The sequence below is a fragment of the Mixophyes fleayi genome, chromosome 4 (assembly GCF_038048845.1).
Source record: "Mixophyes fleayi isolate aMixFle1 chromosome 4, aMixFle1.hap1, whole genome shotgun sequence".
In the NCBI taxonomy this organism is placed as follows: domain Eukaryota; kingdom Metazoa; phylum Chordata; class Amphibia; order Anura; family Limnodynastidae; genus Mixophyes; species Mixophyes fleayi.
Window position 1 is genome coordinate 132,427,447 of NC_134405.1, and position 23,158 is coordinate 132,450,604.

General features: G+C 39.7%; 1 protein-coding gene and 1 long non-coding RNA gene across 2 annotated transcripts in view; both read left to right on the forward strand.

Annotated features, from left to right (window-relative positions):
- The window catches only part of LOC142152077 (uncharacterized), a 156,277-nt gene that overhangs the window by 127,175 nt on the left and 5,944 nt on the right, over nucleotides 1-23,158 (forward strand). The gene's annotated exons all lie outside the window — the stretch shown is intronic.
- The window catches only part of NPTN (neuroplastin), a 35,027-nt gene that overhangs the window by 5,925 nt on the left and 5,944 nt on the right, over nucleotides 1-23,158 (forward strand). Inside the window, exons 2-6 of the mRNA XM_075208311.1 lie at nucleotides 5,575-5,922; nucleotides 11,563-11,746; nucleotides 13,095-13,189; nucleotides 14,378-14,511; nucleotides 16,665-16,938. Coding sequence (XP_075064412.1) covers nucleotides 5,575-5,922; nucleotides 11,563-11,746; nucleotides 13,095-13,189; nucleotides 14,378-14,511; nucleotides 16,665-16,938 — 1,035 coding nt within the window. The remainder of the gene's footprint in view (nucleotides 1-5,574; nucleotides 5,923-11,562; nucleotides 11,747-13,094; nucleotides 13,190-14,377; nucleotides 14,512-16,664; nucleotides 16,939-23,158) is intronic.

Sequence of the window (23,158 nt, forward strand, 5' to 3'; positions counted from 1 at the left end):
AAGGGGCTTTTATTGGTCTAATTGGCTTACAGCAGGGACAATAGTTTGCAGTGATAATTTAGGGCCATTTGAATTCGAGCTCATTATTCTAGGAATAGCGCGGACTGCGCAATTACCCTATCGTAATAGCGCGCAGTATTGCCGTTCGTACAGTAATTGTAGCCCCCAGGGCTGCGAGCAACAATATGGGTTAAAAATTACCGTATTAACGGTAATACTATTAGCGCTGCGTTATCCCAAGAATAACGTGGTCGAATTAAATCGTCCCTTTATTGTTAAATAAAACATCCACATTTGTTAGATATATTTGTTCACATTTTACTTTTATGTTTAGGTTGCCATTTTACATTTGGGTGCATTTAGCAAACTAAAGAGATTTAATTTCTTAAATAGTTGCTTGGCAGACAATCAATTTATAATAGATGGGTGTGCAGAAATTTTCATTTGCTGTAACACCCACAAAAAGTGTGACACAATAGTCATCGTGGTACATGGCTGAACAGTACAACATTTTTGAATGTTAAACAGCGCATACAACCAAAGACGGGTGCAGATTGTACTTATTTTTGTACAATATATGTGTGTTTTGAGATCATTTATAAAAACTGACTCTAAAGACATTTTTTTTCCTCCCACCACTTGTGACAGTTTTGTATAACCATCTTTCTCTTGATTGTTTGCTGAATCAGATGGTCTCTTAACAGTAATGGTGGCCATGCAGTGTTCAGCATTTTTGCATGCTTTTGCAGGTAGTCTAGTACAGAACTGGCCAACATGTGGCTCTCCAGGTGTTGTGAACTTACAAGTCCCAGCATAATTTGCCTGTAGATAGCCAGCCGATACTGTTGTTGTTATAATGCCTCATAGACGTTACAGCAAAGGTTATACAGTAGTCTTAAACCTTTGCTACTTATCTTTTTCCATTCCTATATTACAAGAAACAAGACTTCTATAAGAGCTCACTCTTCTGGCTGAGCAATTATTTGCTTCAGTATTTGTTTACTTTGTGACATTTTGGACAAGCTCAGGAACAACATTTATATAGCATCGATGTGCTTTTTTTTTTTTAGTGCATGAAGAGTGGTGATTTTTAAAACTTTGAATGTCATTGTTAGAAAAGTATGTTGAATAAACTACTATACTCCATTTTTTTTTTTTTAAATTCTTTATTTTGGTTGGTCATATAAGCAAATACAGGGAATAAGAGTGTTATTATTGAACAGACGTACAAAAACAGTCAGAACAATTGAATCAACATGTACATAGAAGCTTATAATGAGACAACCATTTTTACAATTTTATATGCGGTATCAAATTGTATATAACTGTAGTGAAAGTGTGAAATGTGGGAGTGGGGGGAAGGGAGTCAGAGAGGAGGGGGGGGGGGGGGAGACCACAAAGCAGGTATATGAAAGAGCTCAGGGGGTGGAGAGTGTGTAGACGACTCAAGAAGATAAGGGGGCAAAGCGTATAAGGGAGCTGGACTTACCCCACATGGGTCCTTATCACGGGGCTAATTGTTAGGGGGACGCGAGCTTTCCACAAACTGCCAAGGAGCCCAAACCTGGTTAAAAACATGGCCTCTATCATGGAGGTAATAGGTAATCTGTTCCATGGCTGCGACATGCCAGATTTGTTTTTTAAGGGCTGTTAGAGAGGGAGGGGACGTTTTTTTCCAGTTTAGCGCGATAAGGGATTTAGCCGCTGTCAGTATATGTGAAGCTAGTTTTTTGGAAAATTTGTCAAGCTCTGGAGGAGGATAGCATAGTAGAAACACCCAGGGGTCCTTTGCAACGGGAGCCTCAAATAGAGAGTTTAGAATGCCACAAACCACATCCCAGAAGGAGGAGATAATTGGGCAGGTCCACCATATATGGAGCATAGTTCCCCTGTGGCCACAACCCCTCCAACAATAAGGTGAAGAAGAGGGAAACATGCTGTGGAGTCGAGTAGGGGTATAATACCAACGGTAATAGATTTTATAAGAGGTTTCTTTAAGTTTGGTGGATATGGAGCTTTATACTCCATTTTTAAATAAGTTAAGAAGATAATAAGTAAGAGAAAACAAAATGCATTTTGCAAATCTAGATGTATGTGTTCATGAAACAACCCCAAACAACTTCTATAGTTCTTGAGCCACATTTCTTCATCAGCATTTTACAAATTTGGTTTTCAATAGTGACTGCTTCTGACGGTGTGGTTATATTGCTCTCTTCCATTTAGTATGATCTATAATGGTGGCCTAGTGTACAGATGTCCATGGCTTCCCTTAACGTCTAGCTTACAATTCCTGGCATCATTTGATGTGCAGTACACGTCAGGCATTGAAAGCTTACAGCACTGTTTACAGAGAGCAGGTGAATATTAACAAATGCTGTATTGGATTTTCAGATTAATCTTCATAAGCACATTTTTAAAAGCACCCCCTAACCCCTTCTAATGTCTCAAGGACAGGCAAGGTGCTGGCTTCACTGTTTAGTTGGCCCTGATTCAAAGGTTGGAAAGTGAACACAGGGTATTATCCATCATCCAGCTGGCTGCCAGAAATCCACAATCTTTTATTAACTTTTTGTGTGCTTAGAGCATGGCTTTGACTCTGAGCCTCAGTAAGAGAATCAAGTCACTTAAGCCATCTGACCTGGACTTATATTTAGCTGCGAGTCAAACTCCAAAACCTCTGTTTTTAAATCTGTGCTTGACCATGGTTTGCAATTTAAGGATAATAGTGATTAATTTATTTTATTGTAAGTTTACACTTTCTAGTTTAATTGCAAACCAGAAAAAGGGTTTCTAATTTAATGTAAAACGCAGCTATAAGCAAAAGCATTTAAACGATGCTTAGTTGTGAAATCATGTGAATGTGTAGGTTTCTTATGTGATCACAGGCCTGGACAAATACCAGGGATCAGATAGCCACATTACCTACATATATGCATAGGCCACACTATTTTGCGGGAGGCCATAGATATTTAGATTTCTACTTTGTTTCCCCAGGTTTCCAACCAAAGTTGGCAACACATGGGAAGATATCGCCATTTGGCCTTAATGATCACACAATTATTTTGCCTGCAAGTTCTGGCTAATAACCATATACTCAATGTAGATCTGGTAAATGCTGTCTTTTCTAGCTCTTCTTGTAAAGCAATGAGAAGAGTCTGTGGTATTTTACTTTATCTTGGCATAGCAAGCATTGTGGCAGATGTACTATTTGATAAAAAGGCAAATTTGTTTTAAAAAAAAGTTATTGAATAAAATTGCCTTTTATGTGAATTGTGTGGTTTACACAATACTGTAGAAAATAGGAAAAAAACAGTATTTTTTAACTGTTTTTCCTGTTAAAATGCTTCTTGGGTGCAGTCCTTGCAACTATTAGCATCATAATAGAATAAGAGAATAGTCTGCCTTAGTATATGTTCTGCAGCCCTGACTGTGCAGACACTGTGTGTTCCCCCTAGGCCAGGCTTGGGTAACCTGTGGCACTCCAGGGGGTAAATGTATCAAGCTGAGAGTTTTGCGGCGGGTTTGAAAAACCAATCGGATTCTAGCTATCATTTATTTAGTACATTCTACAAAATGCTAGAATCTGATTGTTTGTATAGGCAACATCTCCACTTTTCAGACCCACCGGTAAACTCTCAGCTTGATACATTTACTCCCAGTTGTTGTGAAACTACAAGTCCCAGCATACCCATCCAGCAATAAGCTGCTATACATTGACAAAGCATACTGGGGCTTGTAGTTTCACAACACCTGGAGTGCCACAGGTTAGCCAAGCCTGCCCTCGGCACACTCATGCTGACTATGTACAAACAGTGGTGTCCATATCATAATACACAGTGCAAGTATGAACATTACCAAATGTGATCCTTTTTTTTTTCTTTATTCTTTCTGCTGTAATAAAAGTGAACAAATGAAAACTGGGCCACCTTGAGCAATAGTCAAGACAGTTGCTACGGCAACCTGGGGTTTTGACAAGTTAATCATCTCTATAGCAGCCCACAGAAATGCTCTATAAATATAATTGTAATATGAAGTAAACAGGTAGTCTGTGTTAGAGCATAGGTAATTAGCATGCATGTTTGAGTCTGATTTACATGATTCAGCCAGCTAATAGGTTACAAGTCCTGTAGTGATTTGCGTTTTTTCTGGAAGAAGATCTTAAATGACATTTCAGTGGTTACAGATTTTTGGTGTGTATTGGCAGTGTAAAGACGTGGCACACCCGCTTCTTAATTGACATTTTTCATAATTGGACTTGGCACTTTAATCTCTGTGAAATGTACGCTTGTGTGTCTCAGTGTTGTGCAGTGTTAATATAATTGTTGTTTTTATGTGTGTCGGGGCCGTTCTTTGCTAAATAAGTGTTGTGCGTGATCACTCTGGCTTATGCCAGCCCTTCATTAGCAGATTACAGCTCAGCAATCAAGGCATCAGTAAGGTTGTGCATGTATGCGCAACTAATCTAAGGAAGGTGGTAGGCAGCTGCAGAGAATGCTGCAATGCAGGGTGGAGGAGCAGGGATGGGAGGTCTTGTGGGGGACGTCAGTGCTAGGGAGATAATGGAGGTTGCTGTAGATTAGCTAGCATTAAGTATTTGCTTGGGTTGTTTTATTAATACCAATATTATTATTATTATTATTATTGCAAAAGCAGCATAGGGAAAAAATGTTGTAGACATTCTGATGGTTTATATGTGAATGTTGGTGTACATATTTAGTTTCATGTCTCACAAGTACATCCTTTTTGAAAAGTTATTTTGAAAACATTCCACATCTAGAAGTCTTTTGTTGTAGAGTAAAACATGTTCAAACATTATTACTTGGTAATGTCATGTAAGATTTATGCATTTTTTTTTTATGATGCCAGCATCACACTTTATTAAGATGTATGTTGGGCTATGTTATTTTAGGCTTGCAAAGTAATCAATATTCATATGTGTATTACTGGATACTCGCTGAACAAATACATTAAGTAACCTTAGTTGTGAATTGGAGAAATTTCCCTTTTTAAAAAGATATATTTTGGCTAAGCAAAGCTGAGAACAAATATAAATTATGTGCCATAAACTGCACATTCTTGAAACAATCATAATTTCAGCAAAAGCTAATGCAGTACTACTATTCATCTTCTTAAGATTATTGGAACCTGTTTTGAAGGTCGTTTAGGACTCTGGCCTGAAGCATCCTCTTAAAATTTATTGCTCTGTAATGTAGCTGTGCACTATATCATGGCCATTCAATGCATTATTGAGTAAAGCTGTAACTTTAATATTTATTTAAAAAAAAACTATTAAGGGATTATTAGTTGGGGTTTTGTGTGTAGGATGTGAAAATTAGGTACAGTGTGAATGTTTGTATGCTGGTATAAAAGTGTTTGCCCTTTTTTTATTTTTATTTTTTTTAAATTGCCAATCATGCTAATAATAAGCATTCAAGCATAGGCAAAATTGTCTTTTCTTCTATTTTATCTTTTCCGTTATCTGCATTCTTATTTGCTTTTCTTTTTCTTTCTACACCTTGTTCTTTTCTTCCCACTGGCCTATCACTGCCTCTCCGCTAACCCCTCTAACCATAGCTGGGTTTGTCAAGTCGCCTATGTCAGAAACTAAACTAACAGGGGATGCCTTTGAACTATACTGTGATGTGGCCGGGATCCCCACACCGGAGATCCAATGGTGGTATGCTGAAGTCAACCGGGTTGAGTCTTTCAAACAGCTGTGGGACAGTGCGAGGAAGCACCGGGTCACGATTAATACAGCCTGTGGCACAAATTGTGTGAGTGTGCTGAGAATAACTAGTCTGACCCTGGAGGATTCTGGCACGTATGAGTGCCGGGCAAGCAACGACCCCCGACGGAATGAACTGAGACAAAACCCAGCCATAACATGGATCCGAGCCCAGGCCACCGTAAGCGTCCTGCAGAGTGAGTCCACCCTCCTCCCGTATCGTAGTGGATTTGTAGTAGCTAGATGAGCTCTAGTCAAACTGTGTGTGCCCCACTTCCCTCACCAACCCACCACCTGAGATCCTTGGTAAACCATCTTGTTGTCTCGTCTTTTTGATCCTTCGGTTCTTCCACCATACGTAGTCCTTAGAAGCTTCCTTCAATTGCTACTTTTTTTTATCCTAGGATTCGCAGAAGAGGGGAATTTTAATGCAGTGTAATATATAATTTATTTAATGTCTTTTTGCAGGTTCCATTCTAACTTTGTTTTTGTATGTGTGTGTGTGTATTGTCTTTATTTTTTTTCTGTTTTAACTGACTCATCTTTAGTCCTAACTAATTTTTCTTTTATCCTGCGATACAGCTCTTCAGATTTTCCACATTCCAGTAACAGAGCATCAGTTGTCCATGTTTCATATTTTTGTGAGAAAGTATGTATATTATTTAGACAGCTTTTTCCTGTTTTAAATATGGAGTCTGCCCGGGCTCTATGTTTTTGATCTTAATTGTCAGTTATGATGGTTTTGTGTATCTGTGGTCTTGTAAAATTCTTGCCCAATTATTATAGGTATTTTTGGTTTGTTTGCTTATTTTCATATTCTTGTAACTTTAGTGTAATTTATACTGTTTGACACCTCATTTTCAAAACTGTTTTGGTACCTTGTTTCACAAGCAAGATTTCAGCATTTTGGAGCAGGTACAGTTTTATTCAACTTCTTTAAAGCACATGCAAATATTAAATACGTTTTAATTTTCATGCTGGATAGTGGGTTCCATTGGGCAGGAAGCTAATGACTTGTAGTATTGTTTATTGAAGCAGGCTGATTAATTCGAAAGGTTTTCTTTGGGAACAGTGTTCTTTTTCTTATTAATGTTACAGTGGTTTTAATGGTTTGCTGATGAAAGTTAAGAGATACTACTCTTTCACTTTTAGAGGCCAAATCTTTTTGTATTTATAGTGAAAGAAGCCACTTTTAACTCCCCGTTTGTTGTAATGCGACAAAATGTATTCCCTCATCTCATGTCTTGCAGAAAGGTGAAAGCTTACTCTGAATCGAGTGCGCTGCAGGAACAAGTGGCCAGAATATTAAGCAGCTTGTTCTGTGTTTTGGCAGCTCATTCTACATTGAGATCCTGCAGCAAACCAGCACACCTTGGGGTAAATGTATGAACGTGCGGGTTCTTCAACACCCGCGTGTTCGGCGATTAAATTTCAAGCGGCGCTGCATTGTAAAGGGAAACTTCCCTTTACAATGCAGCGTTGCTTGAAATTTAATCGCCGAACACGCGGGTGTTGAAGAACCCACACGTTCATACATTTACCCCCTTGTGTGATTATAATGAAGGGTTCAGACTGGTGCCCGAAACAGTTCAACACCATATCTTTCCAGCAACATTCTATGTCCACACACATCCAGATCCTTCAGTATTCTCTTGTAAGGCAGCTTCAGTTCTGTCATATCTCTAATTTTGGAGAACTACCAACTTACACTTACATATGCCAGCACAATGATTATCCTGGAAATGCCCTTCCTTGTCTCCTCCTTTTCACTTGAACAAAGATTGTTAGTTGAGGATTATGTAGAATATGAAAGAATGTTTGCCTTCAAATTATGCATTCAGAAGGATATGGTTAGTGACTGTATAATGTGCAATAATTAACTGACTCAGTATGTAAAGTATAAAAACTCTTATGACAAATGCTAAATAAACCTTTTTATACATGACCGTGTACACCCTTTTGGCTCTACACTTTTTGGAGGAGTTTATTACTAATGACAGTGAGCTTGCATTGATCACTTCTATGAGGAACATGGCTAGAGTAAAGACTATGAGATCAGTCTGACACTTGCTTGGCAGAACACTGCTTTTACAGTTTGTCAGATCCATGTGTCCAGTGTAGAGTAAAAATTTGAGCTGCCTTTAGCATATGAGCACTTATCTATTTATAAAAATATGTATTTTATAAATTACATTTTATTTTATGTACTGTTTTCTTGTATTACAATACATTTACACTTTGATTGGCACTAGGAATTAACAGATTATATAGACCCAGGATATATAGAGCCTAAATATCCTTTACTCTATGGGAAGTTAGGACAGACATCATGAACAGTGTATGGAGAAATGGAGAACTCCTTTGCAAATTGATTTGATCGAAAACACAAATGCATAGTGTAAGGCTGGGTACACACCACTACAGAAATTTTATCCCTATGCGTTATCCATACCAACGATATAAATATATATATAAAAAACAAAAAAAAAAAAACCTGATCAACATGCCGGGTCATGTGTACACATTAAACGCATTTTACACAATTTACCTTCAGGTCTGTGCTCTTCATCTGTCATAACTATCGGCTGAAATGATTGTGCTTCTGCACACTCCATAGAGATCTATGGACACTGTTGGTTGTGCACTGCAGGATTGGAAAGACGTTGTTGAATGACATTTTTAGCCCAGTTTCAAAATCAAATGAAACAATACTTTGGAATGACAATTGTTTATAGTTGGAGCGTACACACTTTATGCAATATCGGGCCTAACGGTTGTTTATCGTGTGATTAGCCCAGTAATCTGCTAAAATCCTTGTAGTGTGTACCCAGCCTAACCCTGCTATGTTACGTTATGTATGTAGGGCCTGATTCATTAAGGAAATTAAAGCAAAAATAAATGAGTAACTTTGCACCTTAGCAAAACCATGTTGCATTGGAGGGGGGGTCAATTTAAAATGTGATGGCAGATTTATAGTTGGGGTAGGACATGTCCTAGATCAGGCCTGTCCAACCTGCGGCCCTCCAGGTGTTGTGAAACTACAAGCCCCAGCATGCTTTGCTGGTAGACAACCAGTTGATAGCTGGAAGGGCATGCTGGGACTTGTAGTTTCATAAACATCTGGAGGGCCGCAGGTTGGAAAGGCCTGTCCTAGATCAACTTTTAAATTTCAGGGTACAAATAAAGTTATCATTTGTGCGCTACATGAAAAAACAGCCAGTATTTACTTATGTGCATAATAATAAACAAATTTACACCCCTTGCATTGTAACATGGTTTTATATTATTTTTTTTTTCTTTACTTTCCTTAATGTATCAGACCCGTAATGTTTAGTTTTGGTTTGGTGCATTGGCCTTATCTACTATCACATACAATATTTGTCTGAAATGAAAATCTATTCAACGTTTTGGGTGAGATTTTATCATGTAGTTGTTGGTACTTTTCTTAGTGTACATATGGAACTCTCTGCACTCTTAGGGCTAGATTTACTAAATTGCGGGTTTGAAAAAGTGGAGATGTTGCCTATAGCAACCAATCAGATTCTAGCTATCATTTATTTAGTACATTCTACAAAATGACTGCTAGAATCTGATTGGTTGCTATAGGCAACATCTCCACTTTTCTAAACCCGCAGTTTAGTAAATATACCCCTTAGTCTCTAACGTTACAGATAGGTGGTAGGGCCAAAACCCACTGACTTGCTTATTCAACCCGCAATTTGTTGGCTTGCTGCAACTGACTTGTTTCATTCTGTTGTATTTGTGATTTCAATGCTTCCTGTTACTGGGTGTGTTATCCTTCTTTTTAGTGCAATCTTTATTGGGGATGAAAGTCATGAATTAAAGGGGCAACAAATCCTTTTTCTCCATAACCTCCAAGTAGAACCACCATGCCCTCGGCACCTGTTGACTGTTGCGTGTGTGCCTCATTCATCACTACCAGTGCTGTGGTCTGTCCCAGAAGATTGGTTCCTAGAATGTGAATCACACCTACAAATGAAATTTACCTCCAGGCTTGTTCATAGCAGTGAAAACACTGCATGTATCTCCCAATAGCTGCAAATTATAAGGAAAATCTATGTCTGCAAACCGATAAAAACATTTTAATTACTGAACACATTTACTGTTATGTGGAACTGTATAGGATGGGGCTGTGATCTCTGCAGCGATGAAATGCTGGGGGCAGCACAACAAAAGTGTGGTGGTAGAATATGCAAATTGCCTAAATAGATTAAAAGTGACAACGGGCATGGTTAGTGCACAATGGAATTAAAATTAATTATCCTGCCTTTGTCATTTCTTTATATATTTTGAGTGCTCAAGTGTCCATAATAAAGTACCCATTCTCTTGTAGTGTATTAATCTGTCCCTTACTATAAATCAAATACATTTTTATAGATAAATGTATTTGCTCTAGACGATAATAAATGAGGATTTTTAATACTAGGGCATTTAGCACTAAAACACTAGAATACGACTTCTAAGAAGGATGTGGTTTTGTAATTTTTTTTTGGTGTGAAATAATTTCTTGCTAACTATATGTAACAGTACTACTTGACACGGACTCCACAATGTAAATAAACACGGGGGAAGATTTATGCCATATATATCTTTTTTTTTTTTTTTTTTTTTTTTTTTTTTATTGTTTTGTGCCTAAAAGCTTGATGTCAGCTTTTTTGTTTAAATAGCAGAAGCTTTATTTATATCCAACCTTCTGCACCACTCTCAAGTAACCTTCTATACTATTACTTGTGGTCTGATAGAAGCTGATGGCAGTTTTGCAGAACGAGTTCTGCTTTCAATTAGATACTCCCTCACAATAGCTGAATCTTCCATGTATTAACAAGTGGGCAGAGTTTGTTTCAAGTGGTGCCCATATAATTAACAAGTAACAAATTATCACCTACTTCAGTCTAGCTCTGTGCATTTTACCAAACACCATGGGGGGAATTCAATTCCTCTTGAAGTCCTGCCGCCATATAGATATTACCATTATTACGGTAATATTAACCCGGCTTTCTGCTCACAGCTCAAGGAGCTGCGTTAGAACTACCGTAATACTGGTAATTACGCGCACTATTACCGTAATAACGGTAACCGTTTTAGCGTGGCGGTACTTCGGGGGGGGGGAATTAAATTCCCCCCAATGCTTCCTACAAGATAATTGTGACCTTCACAAATTGCAGTTCAGTTTCAAAAACATACACAAAATTAGCTTATTCCAGAAACCACTTGGTTATGTACCATTTTTATTGTCCCTATAAATACAATAGCATATTGTGTAAATGCACATTTGGGGGAAAAATGTAGATAGTGGTACTTGGATAAGAATTGGTTTACTATAAATCTTAAAACAGGCATCTAAACTGTAGGGAAGGCCCAGGTGAGAACTGTGCATCATGTGTAGTGGCTCACAAAATATAGTTGGCTATATTTGCTAAATAGACCGGAAGTTACTTTTACTCTTTGCTGTCTGTTCCAATTATTTCAGTCATAACATTTTATTTTATTTATTTTTTTAAAACTGTGGTTGCAGTGTTTCTGTATTGAGGTACTTAAACACATGCTGTTTTTATTGGACAGCATCTTACTTGTTTCATATTGTATTTTGACCTTTTGTGTCTCCATTATTTGTCTATTGGTGTCTTTGCTTGTGATCCTTTTTTTTTTCTTCTTGAAAACTAAATCGAAAAATAGTTTCATTTTGAGTGTTTTCTTGTACAATATTGAAATGCCAGTATATGCATACGCTAATTTATCATGACCTCTGCTGAAAAGAGACCTTTGCATGTCTATTGTTTTAATCAATGTTCTCAACTGACACTTTGTCCTTTCAGAGCCAAAAATCAATGCCAGTGAGGAAGTTACTATAAAGAAAGATGCTGGCAACATTTTGTTGCAGTGCAATCTTACCCAAAATGGCGGAAACCTTGGGCCAGTTCAGAGCACATATTGGACCAAGAATGGTGTGGAGGTTGCAGACACTCTGAAGACCATCGCCAGCACTAGCACGGAGCTGAAGTAAGAGGGTGATAACCACATGAACTAAGACAAAAAAAAAAGGGGTTAGAAGAATAACACCCTATGAATTATTGTTCTTAGATTCCACACAGGCCCTTTTGATTGACTAAAACAGTTATGATTTATTTGTATGTGTTTGTTCATTGAGAGGTAGAAAACTAGTCCATAGATGGTAATAAATATATAAAGAGGACCCATACCAGAATATTTTAAAAAAAAAAAAAAAAGCATGCACATTTTTGTTCCTGTACTGAACTAGTGTATGGGGATCCAAAGTATAAAAGCCTATTGCAGAACAAGAAAAACTGTATTTATAGAACACTTATCTATATACACAATAATTGCAGTAAAGGTATGTAGCTAATTTAGTCAATTTAATCTTTTCCTTATCAGTTTTTCCATATTCATTTTTTTTTTTATATATATTTTAAAGCTGAAACCTTATGGAATAGTTATAGTGCTTATTATACAGACAGCTTACTTGAGAAACTGCATTGAATTTTACTGGATGTTGGGATGTCGGATCAAGAACATAATGAGCTGAGACACGAAAATGAAAATGACCACAGCCACTTAGTAAGGCGTCTATAATACACACAAAAGGTACTGCCTTTCTAATATACGGCTGCAAATCTGCAGGATAACCAGGAAAGCTAATATGTGGTAGTCTGCAAATTGTAGGCAAAAAAAACAAAATCTGGATGAGGTAAGAAAAGGGTACCTGCATCAACACTGATTGCATCAAGAGGCTTTTAATTTCACAACAATAAGGATGTTTGTTTTATGGGACATCCAGGCACAAGGCTCTGTGTGCTCCAACGGTCTGTGCAGCTGACTGGCCACTCCACGTTAGGAAGGGGTTTATAGATTGCTCTGAAACACAGAATTTTGACTGCATTTGACAGGTCCATTTACTCTGCTCCCCTTTTTTTGAAGGGGGTGGCTTATTAGGGCAAAAATCTCTGCAAATTGGATACTCGAGATGGTAAGTTGCCTCTGTTCTCTCGTGCTACTCTTAGCCATACCTGAGCGCCGGTTAGGAATGATGGTGCCTAAATTCACACAGTACAACATCATTTGTAAACTGCAGAACTCGAGCTTTCTCCCACTAGACTTGCACTCAGCAGTAATGCCAACAGCAGGAGTCAACACACTGTGGCTATATTCCTCTCCACTGACCACATTCTTTTAATGTTTATTGAACCTACCGCATTTCTGCGTCTTGTAAATATTTATGCTGATGTTTAATGCCTACTTGGAAACCGAATGTGTTGTTATCCTATGCATTCTTATGGCATCTGCCTAATCCTCCTTGCATCTAATCATAATATTCATGTTCTGCTTATAGGATTACAAGACCAAAAGCTGATGATTCTGGAGAATATTTGTGTGTATTTACCTTTCCCAATTATCCACCTGTCAATGCTACCATTGAGGTGAAAGGTAAGAGATCATTCATAAGGCAAAAGTTAGTTGCTTACTAGTATCTTTTAATGTCAAAATAATATATATAGAGCCTGATGTTAAATTAGACATATGCCCATTTGCGCAGGTAAAATTCGTTTTGCGCATGCCCACCAAAAAAAAAGCCACATGCATTTGCAGAGTTGCACGTAGATATGTTTGTGCTTTAGGTTTAACATAGGCAGAATAGAGTAAAGGTATAATAGAGTTTGTGTAATTGCTTATGAGTGAGGATCATTTGCTGGTGCCTGAAGTCTAGTGCAAGTACATGTTGATGATAAAGATCTCCAGCGCTAGTTATCACAACTTCTAATTTGCTGATTGCAAAGTCACCTTGAAACTAATAGGTGCTTTCTTCACTTACTGTGAATATGTTCTAGGATTTTCTGATAGTATTTAAAAATATATTTTTTTTTTGTTAGGCTTCATATAATACAGCATACACAATATTCCTTCTGGCGTACTAATGAACCTAATAGTGAATGTGGTTTTCACTATCAAAACAAATGTTAATAAGATTTTCTTGTGCTTATGACCTAGGTGTAAGTATGCTTGTCGTATATAGTGCAGAGCTTGACGCAGTTTGCAGTACGTGTGAGCATATGGGCGTAAATACGCTATTTTTATGGGTAGCTTTTTTTTGTGCAATTTGCACACAACATATATTCAACTCCAAACCAGGCCCATAATTCTTGGTGGCAGAGTTCAAATGAGATCTTTGTGATCTGCCAGTTTCCCTACAAATATACAATATACACCCCCATGAGTGACTGCAACCAAAAGTGGTTACCCATGACAAATATAGTTCCCTGTGTAGACTATAAGTAGTACATTATATACAGTGAAAAAATGTAACAATATGTGTGGTAAACATGACTGTGCTTATAATGAATATCCTTAAAGCTTCTCATTAGAAAGAGATACTGTGTGTGTGCGCTCTGAAAGGTTGTTTGCTTTTCTCCTTTGTAGTCACGTAGTTCTCAAATTATAATCATTACTATTTAATTTCCTATACATTTACAGGTCATTGAAAGATTATGAAACTATATTATTAAATGTAACCATGGGAAAGTAGCTATGAAGTCAATGGTTCAATACCATTTGGCAAAAGTTATTAGGTAAGAGAGCATGGCTATCTGTATCATCAGTGATGATTTTGTTTTTCAGCTGTTCCAGAAATCACTGGGCACAAAAAGAGTGAAAACAAGAATGAAGGACAAGAGGCACTTTTATATTGTAAATGTGTAGGATACCCTCACCCAGACTGGATTTGGCATAAGGTGGTTGATAATGAACTAATTGTAAGTACACAATAGAAGTGTGTGGGCTGTTATTGCGAACAGACAAGTCGAAAACAATCACTTCAAAACAAAACGGACTGCGCGCGCGGGGACGACGAAGAGAGGAGGGGGGGGGGCCGCGAAGAGGGGACGGACTGCGCGTGCGGTCTGGCGAGCGGGAGCGATGAAGGGGGGCTGTGTGGCGCGCGGGAACGACGAAGGGTGGCGGGCGGACTGGCGCGCGGGAACGACGAAGGGGGGGTGGGGGGGGTCGGACTGGCGCGCGGGAACGACGAAGGGGGGTGGGGGGGGTCGGACTGGCGCGCGGGAACGACGAAGGGGGGGTGGGGGGGGGTCGGACTGGCGCGCGGGAACGACGAAGGGGGGGTGGGGGGGGGTCGGACTGGCGCGCGGGAACGACGAAGGGGGGGGTGGGGGGGGGTCGGACTGGCGCGCGGGAACGACGAAGGGGGGGGGGGGGGGGTGGCGGCGGACTGGCGCGCGGGAACGACGAAGGGGGGGGGGGGGGGGGTGGCGGCGGACTGGCGCGCGGGAACGACGAAGGGGGGGGTGGCGGCGGACTGGCGCGCAGGAACGACGAAGGGGGGGGGGGGTGGCGGCGGACTGGCGCGCGGGAACGACGAAGGGGGGGGGTGGCGGCGGACTGGCGCGCGGGAACGACGAAGGGGGGGGGGGGGGTGGCGGCGGCGGACTGGCGCGCGGGAACGACGAAGGGGGGGCGGGGCGGCGGACTGGCGCGCGGGAACGACGAAGGGGGGGGCGGGGCGGCGGACTGGCGCGCGGGAACGACGAAGGGGGGGGGCGGGGCGGCGGACTGGTGGGCGGGAACGACGAAGGGGGGGGCGGGGCGGCGGACTGGCGGGCGGGAACGACGAGGGGGGGGGGGGGCGCGGACTGGCGGGCGGGAACGACGAGGGGGGGGGGGCGCGGACTGGCGGGCGGGAACGACGAGGGGGGGGGGCGCGGACTGGCGGGCGGGAACGACGAGGGGGGGGCGCGGACTGGCGGGCGGGAACGACGAGGGGGGGGCGCGGACTGGCGGGCGGGAACGACGAGGGGGGGGGGCGGACTGGCGGGCGGGAACGACGAGGGGGGGGGGGGCGCGGACGGGCGGGAACGACGAGGGGGGGGGGGGGGGCGCGGACTGGCGGGTGGGAACGACGAAGGGGGGGTGGGGGGTCGGGTCGGACTGGCGCGCGGGAACGACGAAGGGGGGTGGGGGGGTCGGGTCGGACTGGCGCGCGGGAACGACGAAGGGGGGGGGCGGACTGGCGCGCGGGAACGACGAAGGGGGGGGGGGGCGGCGGAGGACTGCTGTTTTTTCAGGGGAGGGGAGGGGTGCAGGCAAAGTCTAAGCCTAAGCTCCCCATTCTCCTTTCTGTAATGTTATTTATTGCCTGCTGAGCAAAACTATTAAACAGGGTCTCTCTTGTTTAAAAGTTGGGACTTCCCTTTCAAATTAAGAGTGCACCCTAGTTATTCTGAGGTAGAGATAGGGAGATGGACTCTGAAAGAGCTTCCCCCGATCCCTGACATTTGCACTGCTTATTGCAGGTGACACTGTACCATTATAAGAAAACCACCAATCATAGTTGGGAGTAATTGGTGGGTTGTCCTGTAACACCTCAATATCGTGGCATGTTGGTCTCACCCTCTGCAGGTAGAGGACAAGTCCCACTTGACATTTAGCAGTCAAGAAGTTAAAAGGATCGTGTACTTTCCCCTCCTCCCTCCTCTGAGAACCCACCTTTACCTGAAGCCAAAAGATGACTCTTGCCATTATTCCTAGTGCTGGAGGACCAAGTCTTTCCCTGCCTCTTCATTAGAGCTCTGTTGTTGAGCTATGAATGCTTGCAGCAAGCTGCTACATGATCTAAGCTTCTGGACCAAGGTAGTGAGGAGTTCCCAAGGAGGGCGCTATACCAGCAGAGTTCAGCATTTATTTATTGGGGAAATTGTGCATTCACATTTCTGCTTTTGAGACAGAGGTTTTTTTTGTAGTTCTGAATCACATGGAAAATAGAATTGCAAATTTAATGTACTCTGTGTTAGTAAGGAGAAAACTTTAATGCAAAGCTAATTTCTAAAATCAAGAGCTATTGATTTCTCCTGAATTTTAATGGCGCCTAAATGCTGCTTTTCTCCCTTTCCAGGAACCAAGTAATGAAAGTGGGCGCATCTTTATCACTAACAAGGATAACTACACAGAGTTGAGAATCATAAACCTGGACATTACCAAAGACCCTGGCGTGTACCAGTGTAATGCTACAAATACTGTCGGTTTCATAAGCAGCAGAATCATCTTGCGTGTACGCAGTCATTTGGCTCCAGTATGGCCCTTCCTTGGCATTGTTGCAGAGATCGTCATCTTGGCGGTCATCATTGTGGTGTATGAGAAGCGCAAAAGACCAGATGAGGTGCCAGATGGTAAGAGTAGGGAAGGGCACAATGGGCTTTGCATATGGCCAGCCTTTGAATGATATGAATAGCATTGGAGACAAAGCAGATGGTCAAGAAATGGAAAAGTGATAACTGTAATGTTTTTAAATAATTAAGGCTTTCTAAATAAGCCACTAACTGCGAGACCTTCAAACGAATTATCCATTAGTTTTGTGTTTGTTATTTGGGAGTTGTCTAATAACTTTGGTCACCTCTGTTAACCATCCACCTCTAGACGAAATCACACTTTTCTGTCTTGCACTACCGAATGTATTGAGATGGATAAAATGCTTACAGTGCACTGGGATCAACCAATTACTCACCTCCCAATATTTTTTCCAAGTAAAACAGTCAGACTTTTCTGCAGTATTAGACCACAATAAACACAAGGTTGGCATGATGTTTTATGCTAGCTTTGCTTGCTCTAATGGAAACTGAGACAAATTGGACATTATATGTAGAAATAAATCTGTGAATTATGGCAGAGCAGTAATGTTACACCTACTTATGCTTTTTTAACATACACATATTATTTTTGGTGATGTTGCTTAAACAATACAAAACTGTTAAAGTTATGCTCAAATATATACTGTGGAATGATTAACTGACAGATCTTTTCCACTGCATTTTTAGGAAAGGGCACACTAAACAATTAAACACGAGATATTCTTGTCCTAGTCAATAATTAAACTTCAGAACCCTGAATGTAACTGGGTCCCCTAACAAATTGCCATCAAAAGCCACTGTTTAGATCACAAATGTGTAGTGTTTACTTGCACATTGTTTAACAGCAGTTGGCTCTTAGATTTTTGCAATTGGGCTACCCCTACACACCAGCGTGTTAGGCTGCTTATCCAGGTGAGGTCCCAGCTTACACTATGCTAAAGAATAACACCTGACTTAAGCCATTAGTTGCTGTAAATGCAAATTTCAACACATGCTACCATCTGTGGCAGCGCAATTTGCTTTGTTTCATATTCAGTAGACACATTTGAGGCTTATTAACCTTTTATTTTAATTACTTATAATTAGATTTAACCTGAATGTTGTTTTCCTACTTTCGTACCAAAAAAAAGTAGATATACCAGTAGATATATAGTACCAATATGGAACTGCAGCAGTTCTAAACATTATTACTCATACACATTAAGGTGCTGTTTTTAACTCCCTTCCCTTCACTTGTTTTAGTTTTTAGAAGACTAGTATTCAGGCTTGTCTCAGCCTTTCTGTGATGTGATATGCCATCAGTCATTACATTACCGATATCTTTAGGAAGAGGTGCTCAAACACAGTCGTTAAGAGCTAACAACAGTTCATGTTTTCAGGATTTCTTTAATTATGTAGAGGTGTAATTATTCCACCTGTTTTTACAGACAGAAATCCTGAAAATATGACCTGTTGGTAGCTCTTGAGGACTGTATGTGGGCACCCCTGCTTTATGGTATTGGCTCTGTTCTACACACATGAAAATACCTGCTACCAGGCACAGCCGATTTCCCAGTTTAGAGTTTGTACTCCTGGGTGGTTTTACATCCAACCATGGTGCCTTTTCCTGTGTTTTTCAAACTGGAGATCTATAGATTACTGTGACAAATGCGTGAGCTGCCCCCCATAAAGTTTTTACAAACACTAGATGGATTATGGAAGTGCCAAACTAATTCTTGGATTTGTCTGACATTTGCAAATACCTGTTGCTGATATCAGTACAGCACATATGACAGACGTAAGAGGCATCCTCAGAGTTTTAGTGGAGTGCACTGAAGCTATAATACATGTTACAAGACTCTTTGTGGTAAAAATAGAATAAGAGCTCCCTAGATTCTTTTATTAGACTTTTTTTTTTTTTTTTAAGATTGTCTTTTTTCATCTTAGTATGTAAAGATTTTATAAAGGGATTTTTCACTAAAACTTATTACCCACCCATGTCCCAGCCAATTTTAGGAGCTCCCACTCATAATGGTAAGGATTTCTTAATTTTTAATTTACACTTCTTTTTTTAGTGCTTCCTGTGCCGATTAAGCTAACACTACAATTTACTAAGGTTTAAAAAATATACAGAAAAAAATAACTTCCTTCTTATAGGGTAAGAACATATTGTACCAACAGTTCTATCCAGCACAATTTATTAGATCAATTTTCCACATAGTGTGAAGTAACTTTTTTTTTTTAATACAGATTACACCAACAAAAATCTGATACTGTAGTTTTTACTTTATTCCCATGGAATGTGACCATTTACCATAATTAAACAAATTCTTAATTTACTAATCCAACCAAATACACTTAATAATTATAAGTAACTTAGTGGCTGGTCCTAACTTTATTAAAATATGTATGTATATTTCCTATAGCTATAAGTGCTGGTGTGTTGGGGCAAGTGAAAAGTAGCAATCTTCAGTCCAGATGTGCTGGAAAACAGCCTATCATTGATTTTAGAACAGTAGTTTCAGAATATCTAATTTTAAAAAGGTGGTTTTTATTATTTTTTTTACAATTAACAATGTCACTTAAATTTCTTCCCCCTTTCCTGGTATATCTGGTAAGTGCGAGCCCTATATGCTGTATTTGCTGAAGTTAAGATTTTCCACAGGAACACCATAAATGTCATGTGTTTCTATGTTCAGAGGTTTGTATGAAACACTTATGTCTGAGCCATGGTGCCATCTTGCTGTGGGCATGAAACACACTGTTGAAATGACTGCATGGTAATATAACAACTTAAACGAATGGAATAAACCATCTGTGAAGATTGCCATGAACTTTTCAATACATATAAATAATACTGTCAAATAGTGCATATAGATCAGCATCATGTATACATCACTATTAATGGTTCCTTTCTAATATGTAAAAGTCGTTTTGCTTCTCTCAGTAATTCAGCAGTGCATTTCATACTCTCCAGCATGGCCTGACGTTTGTTCTTTCTGGCTCAGCTTTGCTTCCCTTTGTGAGATCTAGTTCTATGCATCTTGAATAGGTTTTAGTTGACCTGTTTCAAGCTCCTCCTTAACATAAATAGATGCTTTGGTTTTGAAACAAACTTTGCCATTATGCCCTGCTTGAGCTGCCAAGTTAGTTGAATGGAGCTATGCTGCTTTAAAGTGCTTTATCAGCATAACAGGCCACCGCAGCTAGAATTGTTCAAGGCCCTCTACATAAATCTACCTGAATGGTTTGTATTAGTCAAAGGATCTGCAAAACATTGTCAGTAATGTGACAATATTTTTTAAACAGCATTTACTCTTATTGAGTCAATAGGGAAGTCAAATTGGAGCCTCGTGGGGTTAGGGCACTAAAACATCACAGATTTTTGTTTGCACTTCATAGAAGTGCAATAAAAAAACCAGTGATGTTTTACTTTACGTAATACACTGACATATACGTGCAGACGTACCTCACGTGAGGCTCTGACGGGACTTTGCATTCGAATTCCACCCCTTCGGTCATAGTACAACATTTAACATGGAACAAACACAATTTGACTTCCTTTCCATCCCAGCTGTTATATAACCTATTGCAGACAAAAGGGTTCAATTAATGTGTTACATCTTATGAACATTTTGTAATCAAAGCAGTATTTATTATATATGTGTCTTGTAAAACTAGCATTAACTGTTTAAGGGTAGAATTAGAAGGTACATTTTAAAGCAATTTGAATCTGTAATGTTTCTGTTTGCACCTCTAACCCCCCTACTATATTGTACTTGGTTCCCAAGGGTGGTCAGTTATGGACTAGTAATTTTGCTGTTTAATTGTTAACCAGAGGCCTGAGCTCTTCAGTTTTCATACTTGTAGAAAGATATTGTGTGTGCATGGGTATGTGTGTGTTGGGATTCTTCCTTCAAATGTAAGTTTCTAGCATGATGCACTGCAGTTCTTGCTGTCATTGGAAAAAGGATCATTTTTAGTGGGAATTGAGTGTATCCTGCTGGTCATAATGGGCACTGCCTGTGTCTACCTTCCCTTCCTTTCACCATTGCTTCCTATCCGCTTCACATTTTGCTTGCCTCCTTTCTCAGCAGCACAGATCGGATCGGGCACTGTTTTGTTTTTTTTTCCCAAAGGGTTTTTTTTAAATTCTTTTATTTTTATTTGTTGGTTGGGAGGGGGAATCCTGGGAGGCAGCTTCTCTAATGATACTTGTCGGTTACTGTGACTTTTTTTTTTCCCCCCTTCAATTGCATCAAACCCTAAATATTATGGTGGTAAGTGCGAGTTCTGCATGCTTTTCCAGTTTGTCTAATCTCACTTCCGTTGTTGGGATTGCTCAAGCCCATGATGTTAACACTTGGAATTTCCCTCATTCACTTTCACAACTAATTCTTCAGTTTGTTTTGGTTTCTTGTTTGTTTTCCCCCTGCTTTTGTTTATAAACAGAATTTCAGTAATAATGTTCCTTATCCTCCTCCTTCCTAATGTTTCACATTGAGTAGGATAATGACCTGTTCTATTCTTGTTATGGTACTGGGTCTTAAAGTGTGTTTATCAATAGTATAGCAGCATACAAAGGTAACTCTATTCCTCAAGCTATTTGAAGAATCCATTCTGTAGGAATGGGTGGGATAATTAGTATCCCATTCAAAATGATTCATTCCTTAGTTGAACAAGCAAATCCTCAAAACATGGGGGTGGCTGGAGTTAAGAAATCCATACTTTATTTTGTAAAAACGACTACCATAAAGGTAAAATAGTCACGTTATTAGAATCTAATCCATATGATGGTGCTTAATTTGCTGAAATAATTTGTCTTAGAATGTTGGTGGATAAATTCTCGAATTCATCCCCCCAAGCAGCATTTCCATACGGTGTAAAACACAAGTCTCACTGAAATAGATATTGGCAACTAAAACTTATTTAGCTAGGCAAGCCTTTACAGATATTTTAATATTTTTCTTGAAACTGAAAGATATCATGATAGTACTCCACCACACATTGTTGGTTGATCATATTGTTGCCTTCTGACACATTCTGATATGTGTATGTATAATAGCCATTACATTGATTCATTTGTGTGGAATGGGCATTTTCACACACTGCCTAATACAAAGCCTATCAGCTAACTACATGGTGACAATAGACTTTCATGAGATCAACTGTTACACCCCAGGGTTTATAAGTTTATAAAATATATATTATGGTCTTTGTTCACTGTATTTAGATTAATAAAAAAAAGTAATGATGTATGTTTACACTGTATAAAAATCAAAGAAAAATTACAGGTAGATAATATCCTTAAACAAATAACCTGTATTAAGGGGCCCATATCTTAATAAGTTATGTTTTCTCCCAAATCATGCTCTCATATGTGTGATTGCTAGTAAGCATTTATACTGCAGCCCAGCTTCCTTCAGATGTCTTCTTGATCTCAACCAGTCAGCAGTGTCTTGACAACTAGTGGAAACCCTGTTTATTTTCAAAATTCTTCAGAAGTAGCTGTGGTAGGGACTGGAGGCGTTTAGGTAAAAGGACTCCTGTGGTTTTACCATTTAAGGGGTGGGGGCTTGAAAAAGTTATAATTTGACTGGTGTTATCCCTTAAGACCACTATAACATACTGATGAGCCTACCAGCTGATGAATGATACAACTTCTGAACTGCATATTAAAATCATCCAAAGAAAATTGCTTTATTAAATGTCTCAAGATACAGGCTAAATCCACTCGACAAACTGTTTTGAAAAATTAATTTACCTCTCTACTTACCTAAATATGGTGCTCCCTTCCCCCACAGTGACCCTTTTCTTGGCATCAGTGGGAGCCTCTGTTGAAATCGGGACTCCATAAAAGAGCAGGCCACAGCAGTGTGTAATGTCAAGAAGCTAATATGATAACCATATGTGCTAAGACTGAAGTGTAATTATGGAATGATGAAAGAGGTGGCGCTCATATAACACTCTGCTGCCGTCATGCTCTGTAAATCTGGTTGTTTTTTGAGATTTCATTAATAGGTATAATGTACGGTGGTTACAGTCAAATAAGGGGTTGATTTATTTTTAAAATCAGCTTGTTAAAAGTAGATTTGGACTATAATCTACATGTAAATCTGAATGTTACACATTCTTTTATATGGTAGAATTTTCCCTTTAAAACTAGTGTAAACTATTGCTAGTATAGGGTACTAGACGAAAGTAAAGAATGCACATAAAATGGCTATGTAGTTTGTAAGGAAAATGCAAAAGACAGCATATAAATAAATTGGGTGATACAGTA